This window comes from Hylaeus anthracinus, unplaced genomic scaffold (genome assembly GCF_026225885.1).
Source record: "Hylaeus anthracinus isolate JK02 unplaced genomic scaffold, UHH_iyHylAnth1.0_haploid 12002, whole genome shotgun sequence".
NCBI lineage: Eukaryota > Metazoa > Arthropoda > Insecta > Hymenoptera > Colletidae > Hylaeus > Hylaeus anthracinus.
In genome coordinates, this window is record NW_026534349.1 from 8,301,249 (window position 1) to 8,325,109 (window position 23,861).

Genomic DNA, 23,861 nt, shown 5'->3' on the forward strand with positions numbered 1-23,861 from the left:
ACACACACACACACACACACACACACACACACACACACACACACACAGAGCTTGCACAACTCCTTCAAAAAATTAATAAGTTGTTAAGAACAGGATAAAAGGTGTTTAACGCGGAAAGGGAATAGATAAACCCAGAAGATAGTTCGAGTGAGGGGGTCATTGTCATTCCGATTGTACTCGTGAATATGACCTAATCGTATCAAGCGTATCCGAGGCTAGGCTGACGTTGATCTGCACTGGAATCACGAGAGGTACGGTGTTCTCGAATACGACGCTGCCTAACTCTCGCAAATACCATCTACTTTACCGGATTGACGTGGAACTGCTGCGTTACATAGGGAATGAGGAATAATTTAGGAAGTAGGAAATGGATATAGGGACGACGTCGTCTCGTGTATGTGCAGCAGGCTTAACTGATCGTGCAGCTCAGAGACTATAGCTTTTCGCTCTGGAACGTGTGAAGCGATTAATGGCGTTTGCGAGACATTCGCAGAACCGCTGCATATCTGCGAGATAAAAGGGAACCTTGTGATACGTCTGCAGCTATGCGTTACACTTGATTAAACTTGTGGTGCATAGTTTTGTTCTGATTTTACATTTAGTAAATCGTAGTAACGTTTACATTTATTTTCGAGTCGTATTAAATAAATTCTAGACTCGTGCGAGGTCGTCATATTTTTTAATATTAATTTTTGCGAACTGCTTTAGTACACAGCGGGTAAAAAGTTTCAATTAAGACATATGATGCCATTTAGATTAATTGAGAATTTTTAATATAGAGACACAGTTTTTAAAAAACAAGATTTTCTGTAATCCTTAATATTTAAGAAATCGTACTCTACTCTAAGGTATATTCACTGAAAATTCGCTTCTTTTTATTTCTCATCGAGGTTTACTCGAGTAAATCGTTCGCCAACGAACACTCTCGTCGTCAAATATCGCATTTAGTCGTAATTCGAAATTATTATCGCCGGTATTACACTGGTAGCGAACTCAAATCTACTTTCGCAACAACTTCTGAAAAGCACTTAACGAAATAAGAGAACACGAGTCGTTTTCAAGTCACGTTTTCATAACTTCATATTGCTGTACCAATCCCCCGGAAGCTCATTCTTCCTTTTGTCGAACTTTTAATCTCCGACAACGAAAGTATTTCACGGAGAACAGGAAACACGAAATAATATCTTCATTTCGTTACTTTTCATTATACCGTCTATATTTACCAGGAATTGGCGAAATTTTATTTGATTTATTTCACATTTACATTTTACATTTTCATGTTCCACGCGTGCACGAAACTTTATCAATTGAACTCATCGATATATCAATTTCTAATCGATAGACAGACGAACATTCTTGAAATATGTTTTCTGACTTGTATTCATTAAAATTTTAAAAAGAGCCCGAGTACAAAAATTCCTAGCCTTACACATTTATTTATATATTTACTCAGATATATTTATTTATGTATTTACTCGTCTACTACTTATACATTTACTGTATAGATACGGAGAGAAGTGCCAAGTTTGTACATTTTTAATGATGACGATGGACAACCACTTGCAAGGCAAAATAATTAACGGATGCGCGCGATTCAGGAATATATATATATGATCGCCGCTAATGAAGAGCGATCAGACACCATAAAGCCGATGCTTTACGAACACGAAACTCATGATAGTGTCTCGCGAAGAGGGTAGGAATTCCTCGCGCTTTTTGTTATTTTAGCGCGACGGAATTACTTGGAGAGGGTTCGTGCAACAGGAATTATTGTAAGAATATTTTAAGCGTGTTTTTACATGTAAATGCAACGTGTAGGAAGTTGTTAAGTTTCGGAGAGAAAATTTAGGCTGCCCCGGTTAATGGTAACCGAGTAATGGAATAAAAATTGCACGGTTCATCGCGGTTCTGAATAAATACGCACCTCTCTCGGCCAGAATTAAATCAACGTTTACGTTACACTTTCCATTTATCTGCAGTATCTCTCCTGCGATAGTTTAAACTGTTGTTTCTCCTTTAAATTATATTTCGTTGAGTATTTCTATCTTTGGAGCCAATTGGTGTTCTATCGATACTATCGATTACTACATCGCTGTTTGTTCAGCTTTGTTTCTTCCGTGGTCTTTCGTCTTTGATTTCTTCTTTGATCAGGAAGACCTGTTTGTTTGGACTTGCAGTTCACTCTTGATTTGTCTGTAACTTTTTCTTCCAAGCACTCCGTACGTTCTCCTTCGGAGTTCCCACCTTCGAAGCTGTTTATTTATTAGTTTTCTAGCTTCTTCCAATGTTGATCTATCTCATCTCGTTAATTCCTCTATATTTATAGTTCGTTTCGTAACTCAAAGTATCAGTTCTCGTAGAATTCATGAATTATTCCGAGAATTGACGAGCTTTCCATGCTAATTCGACAGGATATTCCTACATTTCTTTTTCTGCTTCCCAATGCTGGTAAAATGATTGCCTCGCGTGACGCCCGTTTCACTTTTTTCCTTCTCTCTCAAAATTTTAAATAAAATCCCACTAAATTATCACCCGAACCAATGATCAATCACTGTCCAACCCTGGTTCTTTGTTTACACGTTAAGCGTGAATCTTTTTGCCGAGAATGTCTAGCGCTTCAGAGTCACAAACCTCAAGCAGATAGTACGCAATGTACTCTGCAATTGCCACCCTTGGCAGCAACTCAACAGAACAATACCGTTCCCTAAATCCATCTATTAACAGGAGCCATAGCACGGAGTTGCTTTCGCCTCGAGCGACGAAATTAGCGACAGTTTGATTACACAAACTTAACCATTGGTCGACGATATCAGCAACCGTCGGGCGTGACAATTAACGCGAGCAGTTGTCCAAGAAAATTTATTGACGACTATCCGCGTGTCCCTGAAGTCGCGTGAAACGCCTGTTGGTCTAGGGCATAGGATAAAAATGAATCAGATAAAAATGGAACTGATCTGGTTGCAAAATGCGCGAACAGGAATCACATTACGCAAAATAGTCTAACTTTGGTAACGTGTTTTTATTTTTTTGGCATTATTAGACTTGATTATAAATTCTTATACATTTTATTGACACCACTGCAAACATGAAGGATTCATTTTACGAAATAGGTCATACATAAAGGGTTTATGTTTGCAGTGGTGTCCTTCATAGACGACATTCGAGTGCACAGGGTTAATATGAAATTCTGATTTATAGAATTACTTTCTCGAATACTGTTGGCACAAAATACTTTTCACATTTAGCTAAACCTAATTTCGGATCAAAGCTTATCATCACTGATCGTAAGTTATGCCAGCCTTGCGATGTCGGAACAGATATTCCAAAGAGTTTCATTGAGTTTGAGTTGAATTCCCGAGAGATATGCACTATTCGCACGATGGAACGTATTCGCGTTAAGAGAAAAGCATTCTCTCGGTTACGGTATCTCGGGGAGGATTATCAGCGTGCGTTGGTTCTGCTTGAATCCCCTGTTTGCTGATCGACGTGCCATGTGTCGTACCACGTGCCGCGCGCGATTATATTGGCAAGCTTCCAAGGGGTTTAACGGCTGTTTCACTGGAAATTGGTTTTTAACGACGGGAAGTCGAGAAATAAATTCCATCGAAAAGATTAGGATTAAGTATGTTTCAGATATCGGAGAGCATTACAGGGCTTATCAGAGTTCCCTTGGAATATGACATTTCGCTTAATTCCACCCTTTCGTCTTGCTCCCTCGATTGCAACACAGGGAGTTTCAAAGTTACACAGTAAGATAGAGATGTACGCATATTAAAGTAAAATATACTTTCTGATTCGTTGAATAGCTTAAAATATATTTGAGTGATAATTATAAAAAAAATCGACTCTTTATTGATGATTGAACTAGGAGAAAGAGTCTCTCTCGTTGCATGCGAGACACAAGGCACGAATCGCGCTCGTATTCGGAGGAAATTTCATGAAGCAGGTCGCTGATAAAAACGTGAACTTTGTTCCACTATACATTGCAAAATAGATATCGTTGTTACTTCCGCGTTTTCTTTAACTTTTCTAAATTTCCCGCAAGTAGAATTCCTCACGAAACCGACGTATAAATAAAGTTACTCCCATTACGGAAGAGCTGGAGAATTTCTTTGATGTTCCCCAGTCCTCGGTTCTTCCGGCAACAATACTTTCATAACGCAAGAAACGCCCAGGGGAATTGTAATCAAAGGAGATCATCCCGGACTTGCGTATCGGAGTTTAACTCCTTCCTCCGTTTCTGATTTCACAGCGGGATGGGTCGCTTCGTTTCTCTTTGATTCCGTGCCCTAATATCGTACAACCGCCTGAAAGTATTGTTCTCGATAACCGAGGTGTTATCTGCTCTCTCCGCGAGTCCCATCGTGCCATGCAAAGAGCAATAATGCACTTTTTTACGAGTGGAATTTTTATTACCGAAGTGCTATTATCCCGAAACGAACTCCTCGTAAACATCAAATATGTACAAGCTGTAAAAGTGTCCACGAGCCGCGACATTGGTGTACAAAGGGGTGATTTATTCGTGGTAAAACCGCAAATGGGGTCGTTCACTGGTGAACAAATAATTCTGCTTTTTATGTTCGGCGGTTTAGAGGTATCGAGGCAATAGAGGTACTAGGCTCAGCAATGGGAGGCTGGAGGGGGCTAGGCTTACCTAAAGGGAACTAGAAGGTACTGAGCTCGGCTATGGGGCCCTAGAAGCTACTGAGCTGGGCTATAGGGGGCGTAGGAAGTACTTGGCTTAGCAATGGGGGGCCTAGAAAATATTGGGCTTAGCTATGAGGGGGCTAGAAAGTACTCAGCTTAGCTATAGGATGCCTAGAGGGTACTGAGCTTAGCTACAAATTCGTATTCGTTTCCTCGAGCATTGTTTTATCAATTACGATTAATATTAATCGAGCAACAACGCCGAGAACCGTACAGGGTTTCCTATTAGCAACCTATTAAAGCGTGCATCGCATTCTATATAGGTTTGTTTACGTTGTTGCGAGAGATACACCGTAAATGGGAAAACGGAACCGTCTTCTATATATAGTGCCAGCATAAAACAAGCCAAGCTTTTATATTTACAACAATAAGAAACACGAAAGACCCCACACGTTCGCTGCCACACTAACTTTTGTGAACATTTCTATGAGGCTAAAGCCTGGATAGAATTTGTAAATTTTGTTGAAAATACAAAACTAAGTAATACGACAAATGTTAGATTGTATGATTCACAATCGTTTCGAGACGAAATTTTCCGTGTGCATCGATCTGGCAGTGAACGTGTTAACAACTCATCTTCCGAATAAAGCTGTTTTAATTTTGTTTAATGTCCTATCACCCATATATGGGCGACGCGGCGGTCAACGTGATAAATCGCGCCAACAGCCATCCCGAGGGCGTCGATAAAAACGTCAGACGCCATTCTAGGTGACGAATGATAAACACAAAAAGAATCGCCCTAGCTTATTCGCTGCAGATTGCGAGATTACGGGCATCGAAGATTTCCAATATCTTTTCAACGCAATTCTGACGAGCGATTTCTGGTAAAGCGCTCGCCGACCAATCTGAAAATCCTCGACTCGCGTACAGCGGGCACAGGCTGATCTTCATTTCAGCCCGGAAATAAGCGCGGAGCCCGGGAATTAAAATTGAATCTCGCGGATGCGCGATGACGATGCGGAAAATCCTTCGAAAGAGACTTATCGGGCTTAGGACGATCCCTTGGGTCTCGATTGACCCGTGCGAGGAATGAGGGAAAATTATTTTCGGTTTTCAGTGATTGGTTAAGTTTATCAACAGGGCGTTTCACGATTCCCAAAGAAATAGATTGTTATTCATCGAAAGTTACACTGCGTCGGGTCGAGAAGGGTATCGATCCGAGAGTGGTTAATTTGATATGGAAATTTCACGACTGACTGATGGATTGGAAGCTAACAATGCGCCGCGGGTTTTTCCGAATTATGTCAGTTAGACAGAGGGCGGAAATTCACCGAGGGAATTGGCTGATATAATTTCATTCGGACTGGGTGTCGCGGGGTGAAAATAATTGAATGAACTGATTTCATAGAAGGTTCTGGAGAGGATACGTAAAAATATGTATATTCTGGACTTTCGATTGGCTCGTTTGCGCGAAGTTCTATACGAAACACTTTGTATTTAATTACTGATAGCTTTTTACGGAGCCTCTCAATGGAAATTCACCGACTGCGACGCTCGTTAATTCGAGCTTCCTAAAGGACCGTGAATGTTACACGACACTTGGACGACGTTGAAATTCGATTAACGTTCTAAAGCGCTAACTTTTAATCAGCAACGGTTCTTTCTCTCTCGTCCACTAACCATTCCCTTTTTAGTCATCTCCAGAAGAAGCTATGACGTCGGGAACGCACGCGAAAAAAAAGAAAAGAAAAACATACTGGGTGTAATTGGAACCCCAGTAGAATGTTACTATCGAAGGAGAACGATAAATCGAATTACCGTCCGCGTTGTAATTGCTCTGTCCGCTGATCGAATCCCTTGTAACTCGATTTTTCTTCTCGCGTCGATTCGCGACGGAAACACTTCCCATTACAGACGTATCGATCGATTGTCTTCATTTCAATGAAAACAAATATTATTTAATCCATCTGCTCTCGGCAGTCGATGCTTCGCGTAGGAAGAATAATATTCTCGCCCTGCAGGAGCAGTTTTTATTTTATTCCAGCGACTTCTCGTCGTTCGTGGTATTCAAATACGAATAATTCGTGAGATGAGGAATGGCAATGTCGTGGAAGGTCATGGTATTGCACGCTGGTCGACCATTTAATTACATTCCGTCAATATCATTCTCGATAACGTTATTGGAGGGTCGCATTTCGCTCCTATTATGACGCACGAATGCGAACTATGTGCACAGGATGCTTTTCATAAACGTCTGTTTTCTCATCGGGAGACATTAAGTTGGCCATCCATGGTTCCTTTGTTCCCTTTCTATTTTATAAAATCTTGCGCTAAAATTCCCAGGACTATCTTTTTCTTCAAATGATATTTTCCGATCATAGAGTTTCCAATCATAATTATTTCCTTAATCTTACCAGTATATTTTTCTTAGGGTTTAATGTACAGAAAGCAAACTTCATGATTTAATATTGCACAATTCGCTCCATATATTCGAACTTCCAGGGTTTATCACGAACAATGCATATTCACTTGAGGTAAAAGGTATACAAGTAGAACGAACTAGTACCTGGTTGTACAACAGCGAGTAGATAATTCAGTTTGTGGTCAGCCGCGAAACAAGTAGAACGCGCTCGCCTATGGACAGACGAAATTGTCTTTTCACGATGCAAGGTACAACTGCATAGATAGCTGTAAACAGTCTTACGTATATTTTATTGTTGATACAACATATCCTCCTATGTTTTCACTTGTCATAAATGCGTAAAAATTCGCAGCCTCCCGACAGCAATCCATTTTTGACGATTTCAAAGCTCGACCTCGCACCACCAGCCTTCTTATCCACGGACCACTGTCAATACGCAGGACATTCGACGACAATCTCATTAAAATATTGATCGACGCGTTATTATTTCACGCTCGTGGAAGCCTACTGTTTGAAACTGTCGCGCTGACAGCCGAGAGATAAACACGTTTGCCACCGAGACACGTAATCGCAGGCTATCGACCAGAAAAGCACCCCGAATTTCGGTTAAATTCAGCCGTACGCGCATTGCAGTTTCCAGATGCATTTCGAGATATCAAATTCGTCGAATCTGACAACGATAGGTCGCGATAAAAGTTGAGCTCAGCTGAGCCAGCTAACACGGTAACGGGGTTGAGTTAAATATACGGTGGAATATATAGTGAACAAAATTTAACGTTAAATTAAATTTTCTTGGGAAGAAAAATAGGATGTCAAACCTTCGTCTTCGATAAAGACGAATTATTTACTTGAATCCTCAGACTGCTGATTTTATGCATTTGTGAGGTAGAATAATACAGAGGATATACATAAAATACTCATAATGTATGTTGAACATATCGTGCGATTATTATAATATTATTGCTATTTCATTTTGCAAAAGCACATATAAGTTTTGGGTATGTTTAGCATCCATTTATTTGATCAGTTTGTATCATAAATGTATAAAATCCGAACCCTAGTAATAATAATACGTTCAGACTACAACGTTAAAACTACATAAAATCCTTAGTCTAGTCATTAGCATCGAGCCAAAGTTTCATTAAGACGATTATTTCGCTCCGTTTCCCGATAAATGGATTACACCCCCGTTTTTGTTGTCCCCTTCAGCCCTTTGTCATTGTTTTTCCCGCGAGGCTTGGCGTCCATTGTTCGCCGTTCATAATTGAAATGCTGATTATAACGCAACGAAGTGGCTAAAGTCGCGGAAGGAACTTCACGACGATGAGAAACTTGGACTCGTTGGGTACAGGAAAGAAGGAAAAGTTCCTCGCAACGTATCCCAGCGAATCGTTGTTCCATTGAAACGGGAATAACAATGTGAAAATGGTAATTCTTGGATGAAGTCGTGTTCGAGATACAAACAAAATTATGCATAGGACGGTGTAGAAAATTGTGCAAGTATTCGCATTATTTTTAGAAAATATAAAAATTAGACACAGTACGTCTCGACTGTTGTAAGAATCTATTGCTTTGACAAAGTTGGAATTAGGTATTCTATTAATTTCGAGAGCAATTTTCGCAGCTCAGAGCAATACATTATAAGAATTTATCGCTTTCACTTAAAGTAATAATTTGTTATACCTTTCTACGTCCCAACACGCGTGAAAGGATTGACATTAGGTATTCTATTAATTTCGAGGAGAATTTTCGCAGTAGAAACAATTTTCTTGATTCGCCTTGTATGAAATAATCGCGACACTTTAATGCTGCGAGTGCAGGTCGCTGTCAGTAATCGTCCACGAAAATTGTTTTCTACTAAATCATGCTGAAATGCATACATTAATACCCATAGTACATGTATCTCCTTCAGAGCAATGCTCCATTTATAATCCGTAATTCTCCGTAATGCGGAATAACTCCGATTTAAGCTCTATAGAAAGCCCTGATCGATATTCGTGTAGCATGTATATTCCGCGACTTCAAACAACAACGTACAATCTTAACCAACAAAGATGGCCGCCGTCGTTCAAAGCCACGTCGAGGAAATTATTACACGTTCGAACGAAAGGAAGAAAATTCGTGGAATTTGAATATGTTATTAATATTGGAAACGTCATCGGTACACTGTGGAAAAGGATATGCAAAAAATATAGACGAAGCATGTCGAATATAATCTATTAATTAATATAATAATTTAAAATTTCGTTAAACATGAGCGCACATACCTTCGGGCTGTGTATAGCCACGTTATTGGGAACAAAATTTAATTCATATTGGAAATGTCACCGCTATTCGCGCATATATAATTAAACATACCGAATCATATCTGCTAACTCAATGCAATAGTAACAGTCCAGTTACTCGACTAATGGTCTAGTTATTCATAAATTGATTTAAATTAACATAACGTCACGTTCGGATTAACGTAGATAATATATGTGCATTTGATTGACTTTTATATTGTAGTATGTGTTCTTCATCGCGCACTCATCAACGCCTCGTTTAGTTTAATCTGTTTGAAAACGGTGATGCGTCGTCCCGAATCAAAGACCATTCGGCTAATTTGTACTATATGAGAGCCGAAATCGCTTTAAATTTATCGCCGTATCGACATTTCAAAATTGCAACAAAAATCACACAGCTTCGACTAACAAAATACTTGAAATACATAACTTGAAATTAGAAAATTCAATTTTACGATTGTAACGAAGGTTATGGTTTCGAATAAGAAAATGTGGTACTTAAGATTAGAGGATTCGTGTCGAACGATCGACAACGTTTCAAGGGTAACCGTTCCCTCGCGGAGTTTTCACAAAATTAATGACGGAGGTTCCGCGAAAATCAAGGTGCTCTCATCGCGTGAATGATACACGTCTTTTCGAAGCGTATGACGGAGATGTACGAGCTGAAACCGCGTTAAGTTACGGAAAGTAGGTTAAGTCGACTGCATTCAAGTGCATTACAAGATCGTGCATTAATTATCTAGCCGCGTCTCCAGATGTAAGCGCGATTAAAGTGGAACGTGACGAGTTGTTTATCCTTTCCCTGACTGCTTTCCGGGGAAAATCTCGGCTTCTAGAAAGTCGCTCAGTGATTATACACAGTGAGCACTCGACGTGCTCGTCTTGTATTAATATACTGTCACAAATTCATAAAATTCGCAGTGCAGTAATGACGAACCGACGAGTCACTCAATAACAAATAAAGGTATCGGAGATCTATTATATTTAACATTTCCACTTCAGCCATTTTATCCCTTTTTCTTCCATTCAGACAACGTTGAAATTTCCACGTGAAAGCAATACAAAATCCGTCCATTCACTCGAAAAGACACAAAGGTCGACAGGTAAATGCGACCCGAAACCCCAGTGAATCGGGCGAAATTCGTATTTTTCGCGGGCCAGACTAATTCGTTGAAATTTTACTCGATTGCCACGGAATGTTCTTGTGACGATTCGCGAGCCCCTGATTTTCCAACGAAAATGGAAAGCTCTGGGGCGAGCATGGTTCTTTCTGTCCCTTTTCAAGCCCCTCTCGGCGTTTGAATTTATCACAAAGGGAACGATCGGATAACGCGAGCTCACCGAAAAATGCCAGCCACATTCTGCAGTTCGCGCTTTTAAAAAGAAATATCTTAACCACCGTGGAAACGAAAATCGCGATCGAACGTAGCCCGTTATCGCTACCCTTTCGTGCAAAATGGCGACACGCTGATCGCATGTGGTATGGAAGAGGGGAAACAAATTCGATAACACCCCCGAGGTTTTCGTGTCGCGTTGTTAACGATATCAAGGCCACCGATTCTTTTTTTTTTATCTACTGTTCACTTAGCGTAAAACGAGAATCCGTGCGTCATTTCGAAATTCAATCTGGAAATGAAATTAATCGCTGCCAGCTTTCCATCGCATTGCGGTGGAATATGAGGGCGGAAAAATCGCGGCGTTGGCACGGAAGAATGAAATGAAAATGTTTTTGACGGAAACTGTACAGAGGCTCTGTTAATTAAAAGGGCGGTCTACATCAATCAGGATTATACAATATTGTAACGAGGGATGTTGTAATATAAAATGATTTATCGAGTCAGTTTTTCTTGAGCCACTTGCAGCTTCAAGGGCTGCTTTAAAATTCAAACAACCTCTTTTTAAAATCCTTATAGCATCGCTAATCGGTCCAGTGTTAGTCTATGATCTTACCACGTCATTTCCAACACCGTAAACAGTATAACGAAGCCAAAAGAAATAATATCCATCTACTTTTACCGTATAACCCTTTTCTAAGTAGTATCAGCCTCCTTTGGTCAGACGACGTGAGTAGATTTTGGAATTCGAAGGACGAAAACATTAAGCGCAGCTCGTGCACGTCTCCTTTCGTGGTATGGTTATAGTTCCTCGTTAATCATCTATTCATGTGTCAAAGGTCGGGTGAGAAAGTGTCTGATGTATATTAAGAAACTCGTTTATATGCAGCCTTGCGAACGACCTTTCTTTAGTCTTACCGATTACGTGGACACTTTGCTTGACGGATCTGAATAATGGAACGACGACCGACATCTATCTCACCAGATTTCTATTTAAATGTTTGCACATGGAGAAATATTGATTGAGAATGGACGAACCTCTCACGGGGGGGGGGGGGGGCGGCAGGCTCTTTTCGCATTAAAATTGAAAATTTACGTTTAAATACATTACACGTTAAATACTTATTTTGACGCATCTCAACTGGTATTTAATGTCTTAATTACGTTTGAATTTGTTTACCTACACTCTTGAAAATTTCGCGTTAAATTCGACATAAGCCACAGACTCTATGCTGAGTACATTAGCATAACTTTAACGATTTCTTGATCTAAGTTTAACAAACTTATACTGTTCAACTTAACTTAAAAAAATATGTTAAATCTACATCCTTTTTGTGTTATGTTAATACGTAGCGTATTCATTAAATAATAACACAAATAGTTGGTAACTGTAATATAATCATTGTATTAATTACCTACGCTATTTTAACATTACAGAAATTCTATATAACATTCAAACTAAATAATATGAATCGAATTCTGTCCTTCCAGAAAACGCGAGCCGCTGGTGCAAACCTGATGGCGTCTGGAGCAACTATACCAATTATAGCCTCTGCAGCGACGTACGGGAACCCGCGATCGAGGGTGGAACCGAAGTCATCTCAACGACTATTTATTTCGTCGGATACAGCCTCTCCCTGCTTACCCTCGTTCTCGCAGTCTCGATTTTTCTTTACTGCAAGTAAGAAATTTTCATTCGTATCTCCGATGCCCTATATTCCTCCGATTTCTTATATTCAAAACCTTGGCACACTGATCGCGAGTGAAAGTATTCCTTGGAATTATTTATCACGGTGATCGCTACGTCACCCATATATGGGTGACAATGCTTTAAAGAAATTAATTCTGGAAGTTAAATGTCAAAGAAAATGAATTTGGACGAAATACTTGAATTTTTGTAAAATTACAAACACCAACATCACAGTTTTTAATAATCTATAAACAAAGTTTAATCGCAGTAGAAATTTTCAAGAGTATCTGGCAGCGAACGTGTTAAATTACAGAGAAATGGTTCCAAGCTCTGAAAGTACTAGTTTATTTAAATAAAAGACATAATTCTCGTGGCAGAGTACGAAGACACGCAATTTTGATCAGGTTTATTTTAACGTAGGCAAGATCTGGCTGTTTCTATTGAATTTTATTGATTTTATTTTATACTAATTAACGCTAAATTTACGAATGATTAATTTGGTCTCCGTAAATATCAACACTCATTGTTTCCCACGCGAGCAAATTAGCGATCTCGAGAGCGGCGTATTCCTCCCAAAATGATTAATCGAAGCGTGCTGCGCTACGCGCGTTGTACGAGAAAATTTTCGAACGAAAACCTCGCAGGTGTAATCTCGCCGTCTTCAACGTTGCTTTTCTCGGAGCGAAAAACGGTTCCCTGGACGCTTATCTACCCAGGAAGACGACTATAAATACAAGAGTAAAGCTCCTAGCCAGCATTGATAAAAACGAAACGGGACAACGGTGGAAATTAGTCGTGAAATATGCGCGTCGTTTTGAGAAAAACCTCTTCATGCCGCGTATGCGACGTGTGTGATAAATTAGGGTTTCCACGTGTGCGGAATTTGCAACACTAAGCAGCGAGCACTTTTACGTCTCGCTTCGTTAACGGTGGACGCTGAAAAATATTATAGCAATCCCGTTTCTTTGTACGGACAACAGGCTGCTTAAATCGCAGGCTACTTACGCGCTCCGCGAAGCGGAAACTGTATTTATAATCGTTGCGCGTCGGAGTCGCTCGGGTCATTCGTCTGAAACTCGATCTCTGCAAATTATTCGGGCGTTTCTGCTCGTGGGAAGATGGTATAAGCACGAGGAGCTTCATTAGTGCCGGTTAGAAGATTATTATTACCGGGGTATTAATTATTTGTTTAAAAGTACACGCTACTGCCAGAGTCGATTCACGAGTATCCTTGTAGGGTGATCAGAAGTATGCTGTGTTAAGCTCCTGATAAATTACAGGGAATAATTACGATGTAATTTTATTTACGTACAGTTTTATAAATATTCCTACGCTCTGTATCTATTGAAGAGAGTCTAAATTAACACTTTAAGTCTAAAGACACTTTTTTCAACTAAATACAAAAATATTTTACGCGAAATTAAATTGAATAATGAAACAATTGTATACATATAATTATATATTGGATCGAAGAACTCTGTACAAAAGATTGAAAACTGTTATTTGAACGGTCGTGATTGGTTTAGTGTTAGAAAGAAGATTTGACGTTTCCTAATAAATTTTTCATTGTAGATACATACACGTGTAAAGTTTACTCATGTACATATTTACAATGAAACATTGATTTGGAATATCAAACCTATCATTTAATTTAGACAAATTTCTTCTATATACATACAGGGTGCGAATATTTATGGGACTGACTGTATTCTACATAAATTATGTATATTTTATGTATGCCTACTATATCATTGTACGTCGTAAGTACATAAAATCTGCAGTCTAATTGAATAGATATTGTCATGATATCAAGAGCAAGAACCAAGCAGCAGGAGTTTCCCCGTTGCTCCAGCGATGAATTAGCGACAAAATTATACGAGAGGTTGGCGAAAGTGTACGCGGACGGTGGCAGCCAGGTAGAAATTGAGCTGCGAAGTAGTTCCAGAGGTGAGACCGGCTCTATATTGAATCAACGAGCCGCAACAGGTAAAAGACCCCGTTGCATATGGAAATTGTTCGCGGACATCGAGCATAGCTAATGCCCGTCCAAGCTTTCCATGGAGGTCAAAGACTAACGACCAAGGCGAACGTTAATTCCAGAAACACGAGCTAAGCCGTGCACCTAACGTATCCTGCGGGATACACGAAACGCCGGGGATATTGTATTAAGTTCATCCGGGGGATTTGAAACGTACACTTCCGCAGAGAATCCATGGTTTCCAGGAGATGTAAATTATTGACGCCTCCCATCCCTGCTATGGCGTACGGTGTACCAAGTGTTCCAAGAAAAACTACGGAAATTCCGCGTGAATCTTTTACGTTGCAATCGTAGTATCGTATGGGATATTTTCGGTTCTCTCAGTTTTCAGAGGGAATGGACATGGGTAGTAACGGATGGAAGAATTTAGAAGGATATAATTTTTAGGATGCATTGGGTTCTTTGTCTTTTAGTACATATGCAATTTAATATCTATCCAGGGTATAGTAAGGATATAATAATTAAAAAACGAAGTACCATTTTTGCAAAGGAAACTGTGGTTCAGAATCGTCTCGGCTACCCCCCATTTCCGGCTCTTACACTAATTCTGGGACATCCTGTATAATTGGATGATAGTACAATCGAAATATATTTTACTATACTTGTATTATTATTATTATACATATATATTGTATAATACATATATATTGTATTGTACCACAATAATTATACATATAATATCTAGCTTATCTAATATCTAGTTTATCATGTGTTGCCATTAAATAATATAACAGAATACATTTCGATTCTATTATCATCTAATTATATTGCATTCTAAGAGCCGACAACGAGCTCAACCCCTCCACCCTAAAAAATCAATTACATTGTCCCCTCTCGAGGAAAGTACGGCAATAATCGATGTCTGCGAGCTTTGAAATAACTCTGTTTTCGATTCGTTCACCCATTATAAATTATTAATGTTTCGAACAATCCAGAGTCGCAGGCAAAAAGTAAACGTGGTGGTAAACGCTCGATGAGAGCAATAGATGAAACGTCAAGTAGTCAATTGCGATCCCTCCTGTGCAACGTAACGCGTAACGAGATCTCCGAATGAATAGCGCATACGCGAATGTGAACACTGTGAACGCGCGACACATGACGTAAATAGCTAAGGGCTGTATGCTCGGGAACTGACAGGAGCACGCGTTTCCGGCTACTTAACTTCGACCAAGTCGTTTCACTGTTACAGACAGCCGCGTAATTTGTTAAAGCGTCTGCGAAGTTCGCTGCTGTTGCGTTCAGTTTTGTGGAGTTAGGATAATTTTACGGTAGACATAGTTGACACAGAGGAAAAAGTAAGTTTTTCAGTAAAGGAAAGAGTTATTTGTTCTTAAAAAAAAAAAGCAATATTTTCTAGTTGTACGATGAGAATATTAAAATATTCCTGTAGCACGTTTGTTCCATCGATCTTCCGGGCTTTTTCATTTATCCAGGGAATGTTTAATTAAAAATTACATGGGCAAGAACGCAGATATACTAATTTCTCACCAGTAAGAATTAACATCAGGTTGTTTTAAAAGTTTTTTATTAGTTTTCTTCGAGTAACTTGTACTCAAGGAGGCTACGCATGTGGTCATCCTCTTGTATGGTTGTCTCATGTGAGGTTTATATTACACTAGATCTGGTTATTCCAATTTCCATCACGTTTATAGTCTTGCTTTTTCGTTGTGTAATGATAGAACTGTATCCTTGGAATTTGATTGACGGAAATATTCATTTCTGTACAAACGAATCTCGTCGCGACACGGTGCAGTTACAATTCTCCGTGGCCCTCGAGAGGAAGCAGGGAAAAATCGCAAGTACCTCGCAGTTCTATTAGCTTCTTATTCGCGAACATCGCGAAAGAGGCTCTACTACCGTTATCCTGTCGTCTTCCTCGCCGTTCTCTTCATATCTCGAGAGCTTGTTACTGACCTCTTTGTTCGAGGGAAAGTTGCGGCTTTTAATACAGCCAGCGGAAAAGGTATCGGTGTAACGAGCAACTTGAAACAAAAGTTCACGTAACTGCGTTCGTTAATAAATTTTAACGAGAAAAACGTTCTTGCGCTGCATTTTATATAAAAACAATATCGGTGGAAAAAGAGCACTGTGATTTACACATGAACGTGTAATCGTTAATTCTCAGTTTCGAGGCGAAAGAAACGGCAGCTACGTTCCTCTGTAGGAAATTGTCTGCTATGATCACTTTTCCCAACGAGAAAGCACGAGACTACGCGTTTATTTATTATTCGATGGAGATTACGCCACGAATCTCTGTTACGCTCCGCGGAAACAAAGCCTCTGGCGCGTTGCAAGGTATATTTACAGTGGGTGTAAAAAGTATTCGTACGACGACTAATTGGACCCAGAGGTCTGAATAATTGCGTTAACGAGGCGAACGTATCCTTTTGAATAGGTTTTACACAGATCCACATACTTACGACTCATTATTCCATCTGTGTTTTATTAAGGGACAAAATCTTAAAGCCCTTGCTGATATTTCTTAATGAATAATGACTTCGTTATTGATATAAATTGCCAACTTACAGCATGGCGAATAAGTCTCATATACGGGTGGTTTAAATTCTTGCAGTTCTTGGTATGTTCCATACCATCTGTGTTTGACTAAATGACTAAATCCTTTGCTGATATTTCTTGACGAATAACGACTTCATTATTCATACAAATTGCCAACTTGCGTGCGTCGGTGGAAATCGATAGGCAGCAATATGTATGCATAAATACCGAATAATCTGCAATATTTCTTGATAAGTATCGACGACCCATAATATCGATATGAGTATCGACAAATATCAGCCCTCTTTATCAGTATTAACGATGGAAATTGGATACTAACCATTATCGTACGCGCATAGATATGAAATAATTTCTAATATATCTCGATAAATATCGACAACCCCTGTTGCCAGTATTTACTCGTTTGCTTTTTGTGAAATCGTACAATGATAATTTTTCCCCTTTCAATTGAAACCGTGGTAAACCAAAAACATTGAACCGAACTGGAACGTTCACACTCGTAATAATTGTACATCGAATAGCAATACGTCCCCTTATCCTGGTTACAAACTATTGTTCTTTCAACTTTTGCATTTAAACGTCATACGTGTTTACGAGACGGAACGCCCAACGCCAATGGCATTTTATTTCGAATCGAGCAGAGTTGCCAGAATTGTTCGATATTCCTGCAATAAAAGATAAAACGGCCCTGAAAATGGAGGAGAAACGGCTTCGATGATATTCGAATCAACGAAAAACAGCAAGTGCTGACGGATAACAGATTTCTCCCACTTTTCAAACAAACATTCATTTTTCTAAGCGCGACGATAACGCGCGAAAAGAAACATAAGCTATTCGAGTTGTCCGAACAATTCCCCGAGCCAAACGTCCGACTAATTCGATTTCGTACTACTGAAATTTCTCTGGTAAGCAACGGTTGCTCCTTGCTTGCTATTTGTCTTGCTTCACAAGCGACCAAACCAACGTCCAACTACTTAAAACTCCGTGTTTGATATATGGTTTCGCATCTGCAGAGATATCGCCGTCTTCTGTATTCCCGTCGCGACGAGAACTTCCTCGAGCAGTAATTCGCGAACGGTATCTCTAATTGGCGACTGGAACTCGCGCGAATGAATCACGGAAATTAGGGAAATTTAATTTTACATTCAAAAGCAACGTTAATTCTATTTTCTTATTATTTTCTATTTTCTTAAATAAAATATAAAAAGTAAATAACTACTAACACTAATACTAATACAGTCTACACCTATTAAACGAATCTTATAGTAAATTCTGAATAGAAAGAAAAGGGAAAAGGCATAGAACGTCTTCCAATTAGCGAGTGCCAGTAGGAATAATTTCTCGTTGACGAAATAAGAGAGAATTTTTTAGCAAGTCCTCGAGCGTGTTTCAAAGACCTTCCAATGAAATTTTCATTGAAAACTGTCGAACCAAACGAAACGGGAAGGGAAAATGGCAGATGAAAAACTGCTCTCGAAGTGAACAAAAATTTTTGCTTGATTTTTTTTTACACGAGTTTGTTTCGCGTACCGTAAATCGAATAAAATGCTGGGGCCAAGTACGAGTGAAACAGAGAGCTCCTATTTCGTAAAATAAAGCGTATTTCATTTGCTCTTGATTAATTGTACGTATTTGGGAAAATTACTCGCGCGTCGACATATAACGGAAACTTCTCGTTTGATTTCGCGTACGAATGATAACGTTACGCGCTATCAACGTAGAAGAGTAATTATTCGCTGTACGTTGAAACCTCGTATTAATATATATGTATTAATACAATTTCGTATTGTACTGACACAGTAATATTACACTGAAATAATGAAGTACTCGTTAAAACTCAATTATCCGAACTAATTGGAGGACACATTAAGAAAGGTTCCTTGTTGCAGAATACTCGACTGTTGAATTGAAAATAAAAGCTTTAAACAAAAATCGGGAAAAGGTTATAATACGCGTAATCACTGTAATTTTCATTCGACCACTGTAATTTTAATCCAATTACTCAATTTAACCAACCAAATTTTTGTTACAGAGAGCTGAGGTGCCTCAGAAACAACATCCACACGAACTTAATGTTTACTTACATCCTCGCAGACATGATGTGGATTCTGAACAACGTGATGCAGGTATCGCAATACATTCATAGGAATTTTCTTTTCCCTTAAAAATTGTTTTACCTCGTTGTTGCATCCTTTACCTAAAAGTACGAGCGTTCTTCAGCCAAAACGTAACGCATTTCTGTTCTTTGATCTGAATCCTTTGTTCTCAAGTGTGAATGAAAAACATGATTGTACTAAACTTTGCACAGGATTGTACTAGACTTTGCACAGGATTGCGCAAAGCGAGTTTTAAAAGCATTTGACCTGAAAAAAGACGTCGAGAACTGAAACTCCGCCACTTGTTGCTGAAACGCGAAATTACAATATTTCTCTAAAAAGGGAACTTCAAACACTGCATAAATACATGTACCCAAAGAAACTTTCACAGTGGGAACAATGGAAACGAGTACCTATAACACGAGTGTAAGGAGAAAATTTATTAATTTAATAATTAAGGAATAAGCGAAAGTTTCGATTATACTATAATATAAAACTATATAAAACTATAAATCGAAATTACACAAAAATTTTAAATCGCTGCCGTTTAATCGGGAACAGTTATTAGGAGTATTTAAGTTAGCAAAGTAAAATTAATAAAACATTGAATGCTAAACAATTTAAATGAGATTCAAATTATCAATCACGTGTATCAAGAATAATTATATTCCGCATTTTGGAATCGCCGATTATGATCGTAATAACCGATAAACAACAGTTAATATATTACGTTACGTGTTTGTTAATAAAACAATTTCCGTTTCGCGTTCTTTGCCACAAGTACGAGAATTGTATACGTATAGATTTATTATAATGAATATCAGGAGAACTTGGAAGGTTGGTAATTTAACGTAACATATTATGAAATCAATATTATTATTTAAACTGAGGTTACAAACGATTGAATGGAAAGCTACAGAATTATTTTCTACGGCTAATAAAAACCACGGGCCACGAGCACCACCTTAATTTGGCAGTAAATTAGCAAGGAGGCTAATTGGAGACGATTAGTCAGGAAATAGATTCTTCCTGGTTCGAGGAAAATTTTTCACAAGGGCGAACGCCGTTCTCCATTAGTAGCGAAATTTCTGGAAACCCCACTAACGAACCAGTGAGAAAATTAATTACGCCCGTTGAGTAGCCCACCTACCTGCCTCTGCCTTTTCGATAATTAAAAGCCCGTCGTGAAAACGCGAATGCAAAGTGCCAATGATTCTTCTATGTCTGATTAAAAAAAGAATGAGTAAACAAATATTTTCCGCGAGACTCAAGTTTCGTGGAGTGTAACGAACGTAACAACCGTAGTAAAAAATTAATCTTAAAGCTCACGTTCATTATGCATCAGGTCTGAAGAAGTTAAAAGCATGTCGTCCCTGCCATGGCGCGTAATTCCAGCAGGCAGAATCGTTTTACGGGAAAATTTATCGAGAGACGACGCCGTTAATCCCAAACTGACGAGGCAAAACGCTTGTTGACATAACCGATAGGGTGGGATTAATTTGGCCAGGATTAATAACACAGACGAAATACACGTTTGATCGTACGAAAAAGCATTCTACAAAAAGCTGGCGTATATGTACATATGTTTTTCCTTTAAAAATATAAACTTTTCGAAATCAGCCAATAATTTAACTTTTTCATCCATAGCATAAACCCATTGAAAAATTAAAACGTTAAACGTGTAATGTCTCAGACCAGGGAATAAAACTTATATGGTTTATATTTCCCTCCTTTAAATGAAACTCGTCGTATATCTAAACTTTTCGAAGTCGGCGAATAATTTAATTTTTTTCATTCAACCTGTAAAACCATTGAAAAATTAAAACGTAAAACGTTCAATGTTTCAGTCCAGGGAATAAAATTTGCAACGTTGCGCGTTTATGAATACCAAATTCACACCCCCTGCGTTTTGCATTTATGCAAAACGATCCACCGTGGTCATTGGTCACTCATATACCTCGCACGGTCGCCTGTAAGGTTTTAAACAAATATTTGTTGTCACCAGGTCTCCATGCAGCCGGACGTGCCGACCTGCATCGTTTTCCTGTCTTTGCTTAACTACTTTCAGCTGACCAATTACTTCTGGATGTTCGTGGAAGGTAATTACCCTTGGCTCTTTGGTGATCTACATTCGTTTGCGTAAATTAGAGACTGTGGATTGAAAAATAGAAAAGCTTCCTTTGTTAGGAATTAATCATAGCATACAGTAGCCAGCAGGAGTAGAGTAATGTTTTTTCTTGTTACTGCAGAGGCTCGTTTGCAATGGCCAGAACTGACATTGTTGAAGCTGAGATTATTAATGGTAAAATTATCAAGCAAGTCAATTTTATTCATGTACTTCAAACTTATTTATAATGACACTCGATCGTTAACAATGATTCAATCGGTATGTTTGAAGGCAAATTTAATATTGTAATCTGCTGCAACATAGAATTAATTTGATAAATAAATTGGCTTGCTCTTCATAATTACAAACATATAGTCCTATGTATAATAGATATCCATTGACCTCGGTAGTATTAACATTGAAATTATTTCTAATTAATGTCTCTGTTAACATTGAAAATATCTTTATTAAATTAGAATTACATTTGTTTATACATCCTTTCTCATTTTGGTATTTCATAAACAATTCATCGTTATCTTTTCAGGCTTGTATCTGTTCGTGCTCGTCGTGAAGACGTTCACTGGTGATATTATCAAGCTGAGGCTGTGCCTAGTGATAGGATGGGGTAAGGTTGAGATTATATTTTCGTCGTAAAAATTAACAAATAAGTCCACGCGTTGGGGTAAATGTATCGCGAACGGTACGGTTTCAATTGTCAAAGACAGGGAAATAAACGAGAGATGTTCGAGTTTCCCCAAATAACAAAACTCTTGAATGATCGATAATCCTTTAGCGCGATAAATAAATGGTGAAGAAAATATCAACGGTCCTTCGCACAACCGAGTAGCATTATTTTATTGTAAAAGCATATTTCAAGCGAGAGGAATTCTAATAACCAAGTCTCCCTCTTTTCGCTTCGAACACTCCGAATCAATATGGACTACTTAGTGCTTTCAACGCCATTTTATCGCGGAAAAATGTTAAAACCTCTGGCCCCCTGTACTGGGCGTTTACTTTATTTTATCACGAATAACGTGATTTACATCAACGTATCATATTTTAACCACTTGTAATTACTCGTGAAGTTTATACAGATAACAATAGTTTCGAATTTAGCGATTTTCATCGAATTATTTAGAAGATCAAACAAAAAGTGTAGAAGGTAGATTCGAGTCATCGCTGTTGTAACGAGTGATGGTTCAACGGGGAAATTTTCTTCAGTCCCCTGGTGCTCATTCCAGCTGCCTACAACTTTATTTGCATCCCTTTGAAATAAACAAGTCACTCCTGAAATATTATCACCCGTCGTTAAAAGTAACGGGGTACTCGGGGCAACCGTAACCAACCCAGACACCCTGTGCATACTGATTTAATGTATCGATTTAATTTTAGGTATGCCGGTCCTCTTTATTGCCGTTTGGGGTATCGCGAAATCGCTCGATCAGAGCATCATGGCCCACGCGAACCAGGTAAGGAAACATCATGTAAATATACTAGGCGTTCCAGGAATCACGGTACAAACCAGAAGAAGGTCTTTGTATAAAACTTAATCGAGAATATACAATATAAAATAAAGAAAGATATAGGAAATAAAGTGAAAGAACGCTAGGAACTATACTAAATGATAACGTTGCAGAGAATAAGATTCACGACCTGCTTGAATTCGTCAAAGAAACGAAGATTGTTAATAAAATATTTTGAGTAAATGTTAACGCTTCCGTCGCTAATAACCTAGGTGTTGATGCGACGTTAATCTAGATTTAAAGGAAAAAAAACGGTAATCACGATGTCGCATCTTAAAAGGAAAAAGATTTAAATAGTCCTCTTCGTGGTTGTACTGTTAGAACACTTTATATGCAGGCTGCCAGTTGACGATCTTCGCAAACATCGAATACAAGCAACGCCTCGAGGAACACAGGGGGAAAGAGCCAACGCGCCAATCCATTGAAGCCTCGTTTCCACGTTCCCCCGCGACTTTATTCCCTTTTATTGGTATACCGTGGAACTGGATAGATTGCTCCTGGATGGAATTCCAGATTCAATGATTAGGACATTTGGAAAATACTGTATAACACACGTTTCCAATGAATTGTAATTTATTATTGCACTACTGACCAAGGTTTCGTGTTACATAAACTACTTTACAATCAGGGATAGACAACATAGACGTCACTCACTGGCAGGACTGTTCAATCGAGATAGAACCTTACGTATTTTCTTATACTAGTCGTTGGAGTACATATATTTCTTTAAGCTTGAGACCCAAGGCAACTACCTCGACTGTCCTATCCTGTGATAGGATCCACGATACTCTGAGCACTCTTTCAAGCCAGGCATAAAAATCTGTTCGTTTTTACTACCGATTTAATGGGTTTGATTGTCATCATTATATCCTCGTGGCTATGAGGAATAGGGTCTAAGAATGGCTGGGATCAAACGGGCCAGTTACTTCGGTGCCGACCCTTCAGTTTCATCCTGTAGGATAACCTGCAGCCTATTCAGTAGCGTAGTAAGAGTTTCGAGACACGATCCGTGTTAACACACCAGTCGAATACGTGACTCGAAGGCAGAATGAAACGAGGCGGAAGCTCGCCTGGAGTATCTGTCGATATTGTAGTCAGGGCAAAAGATTCCACCCCTTCGGTCTGCTCGAACGTCCCTTCTGTTTCACCTGGTCTAGATACCACGAAGCCGTGGAAGAGGAAGACGAACGACGATGAAAAGG

At 39.0% G+C, this 23,861-nt stretch overlaps 1 protein-coding gene across 3 annotated transcripts in view; it reads left to right on the forward strand.

Annotated features, from left to right (window-relative positions):
• Window positions 1–23,861, forward strand: part of LOC128891647 (diuretic hormone receptor) — a 54,813-nt gene that overhangs the window by 25,862 nt on the left and 5,090 nt on the right. For all 3 annotated transcript variants that reach the window (XR_008460877.1, XM_054151300.1, XM_054151299.1), the window contains exons 2-6: window positions 12,180–12,369; window positions 18,966–19,059; window positions 21,035–21,128; window positions 21,681–21,761; window positions 22,529–22,605. Coding sequence is in view for 2 of the 3 variants with exons in the window: in XM_054151300.1 (XP_054007275.1) it covers window positions 12,180–12,369; window positions 18,966–19,059; window positions 21,035–21,128; window positions 21,681–21,761; window positions 22,529–22,605 (536 nt within the window). In the remaining variant the exon portion in view is untranslated. The remainder of the gene's footprint in view (window positions 1–12,179; window positions 12,370–18,965; window positions 19,060–21,034; window positions 21,129–21,680; window positions 21,762–22,528; window positions 22,606–23,861) is intronic.